Source organism: Mustela lutreola, chromosome 2, assembly GCF_030435805.1.
Source record: "Mustela lutreola isolate mMusLut2 chromosome 2, mMusLut2.pri, whole genome shotgun sequence".
NCBI lineage: Eukaryota > Metazoa > Chordata > Mammalia > Carnivora > Mustelidae > Mustela > Mustela lutreola.
The window spans coordinates 179,196,521-179,210,724 of record NC_081291.1 but is presented as its reverse complement, the minus strand read 5'-3'; the positions used below and the strand labels follow the sequence as shown (position 1 = coordinate 179,210,724).

The 14,204-nt window shown below is 38.6% G+C and overlaps 1 protein-coding gene across 2 annotated transcripts in view; it reads left to right on the top strand.

The window, feature by feature from the left end:
• Positions 1 to 10,642: 10,642 nt before the first annotated feature.
• Positions 10,643 to 14,204, top strand: part of CRYBG3 (crystallin beta-gamma domain containing 3) — a 117,063-nt gene continuing 113,501 nt past the window's right edge. The window contains exon 1 of one of the 2 annotated variants that reach the window (XM_059164394.1): positions 10,643 to 11,003. In XM_059164394.1, coding sequence (XP_059020377.1) covers positions 10,855 to 11,003 — 149 coding nt within the window. In that variant the 5' untranslated portion in view covers positions 10,643 to 10,854. The remainder of the gene's footprint in view (positions 11,004 to 14,204) is intronic. The other variant, XM_059164391.1, reaches the window with a different exon arrangement.

Below are 14,204 nucleotides of genomic sequence, written 5' to 3'. Positions count from 1 at the left end.
AATATGGGGAAAACAACAACAAAAAAACCTCAGGATCCTGTGGGATAATATCAAAAATATTTTTTGCATATATGTAGTTGGGAATCCAACAGGGAAAGGAAAGAGATTGGAGCAGAATAAATTTTTAAAGAAATAATGGCTGAAAATTTCCCAAACTGAATGAAAGACATAATTTATAGATTTAAGAAGCTCAGCAAACCTCCAACAGAGTTAATACAAAACAAAACAAACCCCCTAGGTACATCATAGCAAATCATTGAAAACTAAAGAAAATTTCAGAAATACCTAGGGTCAGGATGGAAGGAATATATTTATATACTAAGTGATATAAACTATTATATTTCTTACAAGAAATGCTCTATGCTGGAAGACTATAGTACGATATCTTTTTTTTAAAGATTTTTTTTTTTTTTTTTTACAGAGAGATCACAAGTAGGCAGAGAGGCAGGCAGAGAGAGACAGGAGGAGGAGGCAGGCTCCCTGCTGAGCAGAGAGCCTGATGTGGGACTCGATCCCAGGACCCTGGGAATCATGAACTGAGCCAAAGGCAGTGGCTTAACCCACTGAGCCACCCAGGAGCCCCTATGTATGATATCTTTAAAGTGTTGAAAGGAAAGAAATTATTCAGAATAATAAGATAGAACACTTAGAAAAAAATTTACCAGCTGCTCTGCACTATCATAAGAATAAGTTCTTCTGGCTGAAAGGAAATGATACTAATCTAATTTTCAGGAAACAATAAAAACCAATGAAATGGCAAATATTTGGGTCAATATAAAAGATTTTTTTTTTTTGCTTTAATGTCCTTGAAGTATATGTGAATGTCTAAAACAAAAAGTGAGCATATTCTTATGAGGTTTGTAATGTGTGTGTGTGTGTGTGTGTGTGTGTGTGTGTGTGTGTGTGATACAAATGACATATGGCAACTTCAATATAACTGATAGGGTAGATCATAAAGGGTCTAAACAGTTGTAAAACTACATTGTACATGAAGTGATAGAATATCAATTTCTAGTTGACAGTGTAAATTAAAAATGTGTATTAAAATCCCTATAGCAACTATTTTAAAAATGTAAAGAGATATGTTAAAATGCCAATAAATTAAAATGGAATTCATCAACTGATCCAAGTAAACATCATCCATAATAGGACAAGTGAAAATCATGTGCCATCAGACACAAGAAGAACATAACATTACTTTCGTGGTATTTTTTGCCAAAAAACAGCCTGAATTTAACCATAAGGAAAACACCAGACCTAAGGATTTAACCATAAGGAGACATCAAATAGAGAGATGTCTCCATTACTGCCAACCAACAAAAGAAAACAAACAAAAAACTGACCCTTAACATTCAAAAGTGTCACAACCATGAAAGTCAAGAAGAGACTGAGGAACTTTTCCAGAATGAAGGAGACTATAGAGACATGACACATAAATGTGATATGTGATTCTGGATTGGATCAGTTTGCCACTAAAGACATTAGTGAGACAATTGACAAAACAGGAATAGGGTCTGAGAATAAGATGGTAGTACTTTTTAATTTCTTGATTTTGAGGGTTATATTTTGGTTATTCAGGATTTTAGGACAATGGTCATGTTTATTAAGTGACATTAAGTTATTTAGGGGTGATAGGACATCATTTTGAAAACATTCAATCATTAAATGAAAGAGGTTTTTTGTACTATCGTAATTTTTCAATAAGTATGAAATAATTTCAAAATAAAAATTACCTGTAGATAAAAATAACTTTATATGATGGGGCACCTGGGTGGCTCAGTGGGTTAAAGCCTCTGCTTTCGGCTCAGGTCATGATCCCAGGGTCCTGGGATTGAGCCCCTCATCGATCTGCTCAGCGGGGAGCCTGCTTTGCTTCCTCTCTCTCTGCCTGCCTCTCTGCCTACTTGTGATCTCTGTCAAATAAATTTAAAAAAAAAAAAAACTTTATATGAAAAGTAAAGAAAATGGCATTCTCTACGAGAAAAATCAGAACAGAATGCAGTAGATGAGTAATTTATTTTCATTAAAAAAGTCTGAAATTGTTTTGGTCATATAAAAATTGACTACCTGAATATGTGGATAATTGCAACCATTATGTGAATACGGATATACTTATATGAATTACAGAATTCTTGAAATTTACAGATATAATATTAGAAAATACAGTACTGCTTCCAATTTTTGTTTTGGGGGGACACTTTAACATCTTTAACATATTTAACATCTTTAATAATCATAAAGATGGACCAGTTGACTTTCTGGATTTCACAGTATTAACAAGATCAACCTGACAACTTTTAGAGTGAATCCAAGGTAAGAAAGACAATTTATATAAGAATGTCAAACATGTCAAACTTGTTTTTGCATGTACTTGATTTGGGCCCCAAATTAGATATGGTTAGTAGTAAGACTTCTGCCTGAAGTACTGGTCTGACCTGCCTTGGGCAATAATTGGCAGCTATAAACTCAAATTATGTAGGTCATGTTAGAATCATTGTAGCAGTTTTTCTACTTGCATATTTCTCATACCTTATCTTGTCATTTACTTTTAATTATGCAGTTCTTTTAAATAATGTAGCAGAGTTCACTTAAAGGTAGTTTCATATTAACATACCAAAGTCCTTGAATATTCTTACATATAGAATTTGATGATTCACAATGTAATAGCACCCATTTTATTGCAATATTTTCTCACTAAATCAGACAGTACATATTAATTATATGTCTATTGTTGGCCCAGTATTTTGTGCACTCTTACTGGGCTTTGATATTGCTTTTTCATCTAATACAGATTTTATCTAATTATCAATTTGATTGATTATAAATTTATTAATTTTATCTAATATAGCTTTCTAATATGAATATATGTCAATAGTTATTTTACCTGGTTGTAGTTGCAGGACTTTATGATCTATACTTCTGGAGCTGTGATTTGTGAAATCTATCCTGGACCCCAAGTATAACCTGCCCAACTGATACAGTTAGGCACTTTCTTCTCCCTTTGCTCCTGCACATGTCTCCATTATTACATTGTCATAATCTGTAACTTTTGCTTAGTTCTGCTTCCTTCTTTGAGACTAAGCTTCTTGATGATAGATCACAGTGTTCTATTCCCATCACCAAACACAAGACCTGGAAGTATTCAACCAAAGGTTATAGAGTGGGCAGAAGACCATAAGGTAACTTTTTATAAGTGAGATATTATTTTTCTTTCTCTTACTTTTTTGATATGTATTTCTCCCACCAAATCTCCTAATCAGGGTTGAAGCAGGTAACACTAGAGTAATGAATATTAGGCCAATGATCTTTAGATTCTATTTACAGATTTCAGAACTTCCTATTTTGGCGGGGGGGTGGGTTTGCTTCGTCTTTCCGAAATGTAGACTGGTTAATAGATTTTTCTATAAATATGTAATTTTTTTAAGTTTTCTGATACCTTTCTGACCAACTAAGAAGGAGTTTTGCCAACAAGTAGTTACTTGTTAAATTTTATTTAAAAAATACATTTTTTTCTAAGCTAGATTGTGTTTTACTTAAGCTATCTAGACCCAATATACCTACAGAATGTACTTAAGTGGTAGGAAGAACTGGAATGAAAATGGCAGAATTTAAAATGAGTAAGTTAATATCCGTTCCCCTCAGCTGCATGTGGGTGATAGTTTTATAGACAAATTCTCTACTGTGGTGTGGTTAGCTACTTCATTTGATGATATACATGATTGATCATTTGAAGTGGAGTTCCTGTTAAACCAGATGGAAATGGAATCATCATTTTTTTGAATTACTTAAATTAATAACAACTGTGAAGTTCAAAAAACCATTTGTTCATTTAACTGTCTTCCAGATTTGGAAATTCAAAGAAGTATATCAATATACTTATATGTATGAGAGGTAAACCAAATTATTTATAAGGAAACTACCTAGAGATGCTTATTTGAAAAGCTAAAAGAAAAATAAAATAGAAATAGAATATAGGCATGATTGATATTTAAGAATGGTTATTACTCTGAGGTCAGTTATGAGAATGATCTTTTTACTTATGTAATCATAGAGTCAAAATATTTCTATTGTAACTTCTTGACTTCTTTTACCTTTGTCATAGGTTACTTACTCCTTTTTCTCTTTACCAGTGAAAAGTTGACTGGAAAAGGTGAAGAAGGAATTCAGTTGCAAGGATAGACTGATGAAAATATTTGATATTTTTGTTCATTATTTGCAAAACTACTTACATTATAGTTTGACAAATTCATATAGATCTTTAAAAATGGAGTTGTTGAGAAATGTATTTGCTACATTTCTTAAAAAATCAAAATTATATCCATTGTAGTAGTACTTGGTTTTATAAACTCCATGCAGAGTTTTTTGTTACTACATTGAGCAGTACTTTTAAATGAAATTTTTTGAAAGTTTATCATTGATACTATTTCATAATGAATTATGTAAGATTTCCATAGATAAGTATGTCAAATTTATTTGTATATGTCATCACCCCAGATTATAAGCAAAGTAAATAGATTTCTATTCAATTCTATACAAAGAAAACTCATGTAAATGAACTAATGCTAATCTCAATTTTAAGTTAGGTAAAGTCCCTATGTGAAGAGTGGTCCATCTTATATGACAACATGTATCATTTCCAGCTGCTTTCTCTCTCTAATCAAAACATTTGTTCACAATAACAGCTGCCTCTATGTCGTGGTTTTAAACCATTTGTAACAAATTAAACTAGGAATAACGTGTCCATAAGAAGAGAATTCAGGGGGCGCCTGGGTGGCTCAGTGGGTTAAAGCCTCTGCCTTCGGCTCAGGTCATGGTCCCAGAGTCCTGGGATCGAGCCCCGCATCGGGCTCTCTGCTCAGCGGGGAGCCTGCTTCCTCCTCTCTCTCTGCCTGCCTCTCTGCCTACTTGTAATCTCTGCCTGTCAAATAAATAAATAAAATCTTTAAAAAAAAAAAAAAAAAAAAAAAAAAAAAGAAGAGAATTCAGGATTCTGGGATATGTATATTCCTAATCAGAAAAAAGGAAAACCAGTTCACGAACCAATTATCATTGTACTTTAAAGCTTTGTTTCATGAAGCCCTAATAAAATTTTCAATCAACACTAATATAGTGTTCAGAACTTTCTAATTATTCTTCACAGAATAGCTCCATTTAAAATTGTGTATCAGATTTGCGCAAGATTTGTTTGCCAAAGAAAACCTTCTTCTATTCATACACTTTTTAGAGTATAATTTAGTATTATCAATAATTTTACTGTTTAAGAAATAAATATTGAATTGTTAATGTTATATATTTGTATACAATTCATTTCTCTTTGCAAATATCATATCAAGAGAATAAAGGAGTAAGTGTAATTTAAGTCAGACTAACACATCTTAATTTAAACATTGAAAGATGTGTATTTGAAAAATCTCAATCTCCACATGTTCTAGAAATAAAAGCCAGGCAAATAATACAATAAAACTTCATGCATCCCATAGAAGTCTGAATAACCAATTACTTAAAAATTTCACCATCTGCTCTCACTGAAGCAGCAAGACTGAGGCATTTTCCCATGTTATAAACCATGATAATCAGAATATAACAGGATGAAAAATGCTAACATCATTTCCCTCCCTTTCTTATTTGCTGCTGTTGTTCTTAATGAAAACTTGAGCTATGCAAACAAAAGAAAGGGGAGGATATTCCCCCGCCCCATCTCCTAATTGAGCGCTTACATCCAGTAATAGCTTTTTGCTGCCCTGGGCAGCATGACATTGCCTCATTTGGCCATGCACAGCTATTATTCTAGGAGGCAGCTAGTGAAGTGCCCCAATCCATCTGCTTGCTTTTCGTGGGCTGGTGCTTTCCTTGATGTTGACAGCTGTCTTAATGTTCCTGGGCCACCTGCCACATAGTAAATACTGTGCTCTAAGATATAGACAGAAGCTTATCCCTCTGGTGGACTTTTCAGAACAAGAAGCTTAGCATTTCTAAACTACACTTGCATCCTTTTTTAAATGCTTCGGGGATCAGCACTCGTAGTCTATTCTCATACTTTTGAGGACTTTAGGGCTTATGCTTTGGGAATCGCAGTGTGATGAACTTCAGGTTTTCTCATGATATATGCTATTGAATTACAATCTTTTTGTGGAAGTCATCGTGGCCACAGGAGGTGAGAAGAGAGCATAACGATAGTTATTTCCTCTATGAGCCTTACTGGAAACTCCTAGATTATAATGGGGGTCCATCCTGTATGTATGCTCATAGGAAGCCTTCCCCTCTTATACCCCCTTTGCTCATCTGTTTCCCCCATCAAACTTGCCCCTCAAGGGAAAGTATCGAAGTCATTGTATCTCTAAGAATGAGCATGCATCTGACATAATAGTTGGCACTTAGGGACAGATCCAGGTTCAGAGGCACCTGAAGATTTTTACAACTTGAGCGGTTCTTTTTAAAGAAAAATGGTTTAAAAATAAGACTAAAAATTAGATAAGTGAGTGAAAAAATAAATCATGTGAATTACCAATTTTAAAAAGTTGACTTAACACACATCACAAAGTCTAGAAAACCAATATAGTTTCCATTAACTCCTTGGCATACCTCTATAATACCATTTTCTTTTAATTTTTATAGTATACTTTTTGATAGCCTTTCATATGACACTGATTTTTTAAAATTAATTTTTATACACAACATGGAGCTCAAACTCATGACCCTGAGATCAAGAGGCACATGCTTTACTAAGCCAGCCACGCACCCTGATGATGACTTTCTAATATCATTTTCTGTACATTTGGTTGAGTGTATTATTGATGGAAGGGCTATGTAAATATATAATACTTTCACACATATATCCACTGTACTGCTGCTATAGGTTTGTGCCCTACGATGAAGAATTCTGATAAATTCTAGGTTACATGATTTTCATTTAAAAAGTTTGATACATTTACAATTATAAAAATTGTATATGCTACATTTTTAAAAAAGATTTTATTTATTCAAGAGGGAAAGTGAATGAGCAAACACAAGGCTGGGGGGGTGGGTGCTGGCACAGAGGGAGAAGGAGAAGCAGACACCCCCTGAGCAGGGATTCCCATGACCCTGGGATCATGTCTTGAGGCAAAGGCAGATGTTTAACCTATTGAAACACCCATGTGCCCCTATTCTGCATTACTGAACACATTACTGCTATGAGAGAAATAACATCAATTAGAAGTGGTTCTTCCTCTTGCATTTTGTCTTTGGATGCCTGAAGTAATTTTCCACAGTCCCCCTTTTGTTATTATACATTTCCAATCTTGTTTCACCTCTACTATCCACATATTTTCAGTGTCAGGGGTCTTAGGACATGTTTATATCTTAATAGGACCTCTGGTCTAACATCTTGGATATAATGCTTGGCAGGCTGCGTGATAGACAAACTGGAATTTAAGCAATAACTTAACTAAATTTTGAAGACACTGACAACCACATAAATATACCCCACTAAATCTAAAGTAAATATAAATATATTTTCTACTCAAATTCCCCAGAAGATGCCAAAATGTCCCCCTAAAATTCAACACCAATTGACATTAGGAGAAGTGGGATACTGGGGGCAAGGGTGTGGGAATCCAGGCAGAAAGAAATGGTGATCTAAGTCGATTAAATGGTGATCTAAATCGAGTTACTTTTATAAATTTTCGCAAAAACACATGACCATGTGATCACATTCCCAAGTTCACATTGGAAGAGACTGCTGGTACTGTAGGCCTTCACTAAATGTCTGTGGAACAACTGAATTATCAAATGAAGACAACTTTGCTAAATTTTCATCTCTAACATCCTCACAACTCTAAAATGCAACATTTTTACAGACTTCCTAATGCAAGGAATACTAATAACTTTGTATTCAGAAGTTATGTGTCAGAATATAAGGATGTAAGATATCTAGAAACCGATAAATACTAGAAAAGTAAATGAATGAAAATGTAGGTGTCATGTTTTATGGTTTTAAACTAATGTTTCATATACAAAGTTTGCCTTAATGGAGGCAGGACACCATTTGTATTTACAATTCATTCAGAATGTTGCTTTGTTCTACCACGGAGTAGATATTAGAGTATCATTAGATATCGTTTCCTTCATGAAGTTGTTGCTTTGGAGAAGAAAAATCTATCATGGATATGAATTGGGCCAACTGTTCACTTTAGGCACCTTTAATAACATCTACAATATCTTATACCTTTATAAGCTGTTCATCAACAGAAGGGATTCTAGCTGGAGGAGGAGTAGCATTATTTCCACTACTTATACTATCCTTACCAACACTGGAAAATTTTTTTATGATGGATGTTACACATTATGATTCTGATGCCTTCTCACTTAGGCAGGATAGTATTGACTATTGAAGAAATAGGACTATCACAGCATTTTCCTTGAGAGCTCTTTTTCAGAGAAGTTTTTATTCTTAGAAAACTGTTATTAGTTAAAATCCAAATTCAGTACTAAATCTTGCTGGGTTCCACCCAATTTAATCCCCAGAAAGACTTCCCAAACAATTAGCCTGCTGGGTGGGTAGTAGGGTATAGGGCCCACTTTTCACAGTACAGATGGGGGATACATCTGATAGTCCTCTAACTTTCTTTGGGGAGATAAATTATTCTGTGGGCCTTCTAGTGGGAGATAACAGTTTGCTTCGTTTTCTCTTTGTTCTCATGTTCTCTGGGCTTTCTAGTAAGTTGGTATTTAATGGAGATTCTCCCCCCAAATAATAAGGCAAGAACTGGGAACTTTACTTGTCCTATATATTATTCCAGCTTTTTCCTATTTTCTCAGACTCACAGAGGAGGAGGAAATATTCCCAAGTGAGAAAACACTGGTAAGTCTTGAATCCAAGCTGAAGGAAACTGCTGATTTAGATTTGGTGGGTTCGATCAAAGCCAGAACAAATTAGAATGCGTGCCTTGGGCTCTACTGCAGTTAGTAGGGGAAGAGTGCTTCTAGGAGGCAGCTGTAGGATAGTAGGGAAGCTCAACAGTCACCAGCTGATGCTGAAATGACTCAGGCTGGATAATTTACTCATAAACAACCTTCTCTTCTCTAGCACGGCAAAACAGAGGAGGGGGCACCTGGGTGGCTCAGTGGGTTAAGCTTCTGCCTTCAGCTCCAGTCATGATCTCGGGGTCCTGGGATAGAGTCCCGCATCAGGTTCTCTGCTCAGCAGGGAGTCTGCTCCCCCCCCCCCCCCGCCTGCTTCTCTGCCTACTTGTGATCTCTCTGTGTCAAATAAATAAATAAAATATTTAAAAAAAATAATAGAGGAGGGATGACCCCCAAGGTAACTTTCTTCCTTTCCCCCAAGACAAAACTGCCTTGGGCATTTCGTTTACTTGTATACAATTTTTATACAAGTAAATGTCTGATAGCTCTGTAAATATCTCTGATTTCCACAGTCTCAGGGTCTCAGGAGCAATTTAGTTTTAAAGCAAGCAAATAAACACCTGGGGTTAAGGGGCTTCATTGTTTTTTGTGCTAGCCAGTAGTGTATTAAGAAACTAAGAAAATCCATATTATTTTTATTAGTGAAATAAGTCAGACACAGAAGAACAAATACTACATGATACCACTTAGATGATCCATCGAATATAGCTAAAATTGTTGTAGAGTGGAATGGGGGTGGAAACAGAGCTCTTAGTCAAAGGGTACAGTTTCAGTTCTGAAAAATGAGTACTTCCTGGAGTTCTACTGTACAGTACTGTGCCTATAGTTAACAGTACTGTATTGTACACTTAAAAATTTCCTAAAAAGCCACACTTTATGTTAAGTGTTCTCAAACAGTAAGAGGGCAGAAGGAAACTTCTGGACGTTTATGGCATAGATTGTGATGACAGTTTCACGGGTGCATATCTCCAAACTCATCAAGATATATACATGAATTATGTAGGGCTTTCTGTATATAAAACATGAAAAAAAAAACCCTCCATAGTACTATATTTAGACTGTCCTTTTTTAAAGCATTCTTAAAGACTGGCTTCCAGATTTCAGTTAAGTCTGTGTAACGACTACAAAATAGGTTTCAACACGTACAAATTTAAATCTGTTTTTAATCAGTGTCGTTTTTGTAGGAAGTTCGCGGAGTACTAGGGAGCATGGAGTGTGAGAAATTTAAAGTGCCTCTGGGTTACGAAAAGTTTCTGCAAACTTAAGGGAGTTGACAGACCTACAGGACACCTATGCCCCCACCCTCACTTCTGGGGCTCCGCCGTGGGCTACCACCTCTTTTGCAACCCCGTTGGAAAGTGTTTTTGGAGTCGCTGTTAGCTCAAAGACAGCCCGAGGCACTCTGATACCACACTTTACCAGGTTTTCACAGACTAGTTCCCTCCCTGGCTTCCTTCAAAAGTCTGAGTACTGTTTTCGCTCACTGGCCGGAGAATGGAAAACAAATCAGTAATACACAGTAAAAACTGAGCGCAAAGCCAAAAGGGCTGCAGCCTGAACTCGTTTGGGCGGGAAACCGGCAGCCCGGCGTTCCGGACTCAGCGTTCCCCCCACCCCGGGGTCTCCTGCTTCCGCCTCCCGTGAGGACCCCGCCAGCCTGGCGGACAGCCGCTGGGCCTTGAGCTCTGGGCGGGGCCGCGGCCTCTGGCTCCTCCCGGGGGCGGGCTAGTCGGGGGCGGGAGGAGGAGCCAGCGCGCGGTTAGAGCTCCAGCCGCGCGGGGAGCGCGTCGCGCCCGCGCCCGTCCCGCCGGGAATGGACTGAGCCGCGCGGGCGGCCCGTGCTGAGTCCGTCCTGCCTTTGCCGGGTCGCGCTACGCCGGGCTCCGGACACAGGACAGCGCCTTGCCGGTTCCCCGCGGACTGCCCCGAACCCGCAGCCGAGCCGGGGAGATGTCAGGCGGTCGGAAGAGGGGCGGCGCCCCCTGGCACACCTTTTCCCGGTTCTTCGCACCCCGAAGCCCTTCGCGGGACAAGGAAGAGGAAGAGGAGGACAGGCCAGGGACGAGCCAGCCGCCCGCTCCAGGACAGGACCCTGCCAGGTGGGAGCCGCGGGGGGCGTCGGGGGCCCTAGCCGGACCGCCTGCAGCCAGCGGTTCTGGGGCCAAGCTCCGCTCGCCACTTTCTGTTCTCCTTTGCTAAAGTTTCCTCCTCCTCGCCCAGTTCCCGTGCCGCTTCACTCCCTTTTCTTTGGTTAGTTAAATCCGGGTGAAGTTCGTGACCCGCGGCTGGGTGCGTTCCCACCGGGCCCAGGCGGCGCGGTGCTCTTCCTTCCCACCTCCCCCTCCCCCTCCCCGTCCGTGATTCTGTTCCCGTTCCACACGGGCGTCTGCGCTCCCAAGTTCTGTGGCACGCGCGAGTCCCCCGGCATCCTGCCGGCCGTAATGGGAAACAGTTGTGAGCGAGCTGAGCCGAGCCACCGCCGGGGCAGAGCGGGCGTGATCCCAAACCTCTCGGGAGGAAAGGTGAAGCGTCGGAGCGCCACCCCCTCAGCTTTTGCCAGCCTAGTTAAATTCACTCGAAGCGATTTTTTTTTTTTTTTTTTTAAAGAATTGTGGTCATGAGTTCCTAGGACTTCGTCAAAATACAAAAACCTCGTTGGTTTTTTTAAAATGATGTCGCCCTTCTTCCCCCTGTTTCTTTGGAAACATTTGCCTCAAGTTCCCCAACAGATTTAAAAAAAAAAAAACGAACAAACAAACAAAAAAAAACCCAAAAAACCAGGACGACTCCTGTCTTGGTTTCAGCGTGGAAAATGTGCCCATTCTCGGCAGTCGTTGCTCCTTCCTCCACCTGCTGTGAAATCGAATATATATATAATTTTTTTTAAGACCGGTTTCCTTAAAATGCCTGTTTCTGAGTCTTTTCATCCATTTTGAGGAAGGAAGAGGGGCCAAATGAAATACATCCCACTGTTTTAAATTTTTGATGAGAAGACAGGCTTATCCTCTGTCCTCTCCCAAATTGCACCGGAATTGTGCAATCCGTTTTGATTAGAAGGCCGCTCTCTAGAAAGCAATGTTCACTTCAGATTTTAAAGACTTCGGGAGGACTTCAGAGGAAAATGGATAGGAAGCAGAACTGTCTGAGTGTGCTGGTGTCATTAGTATGCAGGTCTTGTGATTTGACTCTAGGCGTTTATGTGTTCCTCAGTTTCCCTACTTGTGAAACATTTGCATTATGAAAGTCATCTTTCCAAGAAAGCACCTGTAACTGGGAAACTTTTCCTGGGAAGCTTCAGCTGTTGTTGCCCCTGTAAAGGAGATTTAAAATTCAAAGTTACATGGTAGTTAAAAATAGTTTTGAAGTCTGACAGGGTTCAACCAGAATGTCAGATCTGCTCGTGTGGGCAGACAGCCCGAGGTGCCTGCCATCCCTGCAACTACTCTAATCATCTTGGATAATACGGAAACAGTGTTTAAAGGAAACTCCAAGTAAACTCAGCAAAAGTTGGCAATTCTAACACTGTTAGAAAGGAATAAGCTGGCCGCTTTCAGGTTCACAACAGGATTGTGCTGAAACTCTGCCTACCTTCCTGCCCTAATTTGGCTCTACAGACACTTATCAAATCTAATCTCTCTCTCTGGATAACCTCTCTAGCAACTAGCTCTTGTCTATTTAGCACTTCTCCATTCTCATAGGCACAGGCTATGGCGTTTGGACACTGAGAATTTTAATTGTGCTTATATGAACACTAATTTTGTCCTCATCTTTTTAGAACTTGCCAGCTGTTAAGGGGATAGCAGTAATCTTTTCTGTGGGTGTTTTACCTTTTAAATGAGCTTTAATCTTTCTTTTCAAGAATATAAACACACAAAGCCTTCATTGAAAGTTTAATGAAACAAATGGAAACTCTTAGTAGTACCCAGTGTCCTAGTAACACAACACCCTGGTGTTAACAGGATTGGGAACAGAATTGCGATCTGTCACTGTGTTCTTTCAAAATGAAAGGGTATTTTGGCTGTTTCTCTTAGACGCAGTGAAAGCTTATAGTTTTAATGGGAGCCCAGTTTACCTTTTACACTGGTAACCCCAACAGCAGACATGCAGTGTGGTATGTAAAGAGGACTGAAAAAAAGTACTTTCTCTTGAGGAACAGTAAGCTGAAAACACCATTTGCAAACAAATACTAGTACATTTCATGCATATATCTAGCACTTAACACCTTAAAAGTAGTTTTAAGGATATTACACTTGAAGTTGGACAAATCTTTGTGATCAGTGTCCTCATTTTACTGTAAAAAAACAGTTAAACTTGCGGAAAGGCACATAGCTACTTTTCAGTCAGTGAACAATAAGTCGAATGCTGTGCCTAGAACTTTGAGACCCCTTAAAATACATGAAGGATTGGTAACTGCTTTCTGATTTTTCAGTGTACTTAAAATGCATTCTCTCAGACTGCCAACTTGTACGGTCTCCTTTTCTACACTCCCAGTGTTGCTTATGTGAATTTTATTATATAATTTATGCATGTACAAATACGAAATGGGATTTAACGGAATTCCTTAAGAACAATGAAAACTAAACCATAAGACCAATAAAAGTCCATTTTTAAGCATTTAAACTAATTTTTGGTTACCCACACAATGCAATGGTACCATCTGGAACAAACCTAAGGTCTTTGGTGGTTGCCATGACTTGACAGCTCTGTACTCTGCCATGATTCAGGTCTTCTAATATTTCTTTATTTGAATCGTAGGAAAACCTTTGCTTTTATGATGTGCTCTAAGTTATTTGGGCTTCATTTGGTGCGAACACATCATTTATATATTGGGTTTGCTATTATTCTATTCTCATTAATTTTTGGCAGTTAAGAAAGGTCTGTTTACATCAACACTGCGAATTTAGGTATGGACATTTGAATTGCTTGTTAGTACTTTCCTTGGATGACTGACCAGATCCAGGAGGTGCTTATATTTTAGATCATATAGAAATGAAAAATGTGACTGAAGCTTTCATGGGAAACTTGAGAACTCTGAGTTCTGTGGATCCCAATTTGAGAATCACTGCTATAATGTTTAACCTAATTTATGTGCACACAAGGAAAGGACTCATTACAAGTAGTAGGGGTGAGCAGGGAGGGCTTCACGGTTGAGGGAGTTTTACCTGGTTCTTCAAGACATTGGTAGTGTTTTAGGAGGGAACTTAGCCAGGAGGACAAATAGGGAACAGGTATTCTACATTGAGCAAAGGCCTATAGGAGGTTGTGATCTGCTGGGGACTATATACATTAGGGGACAGAGT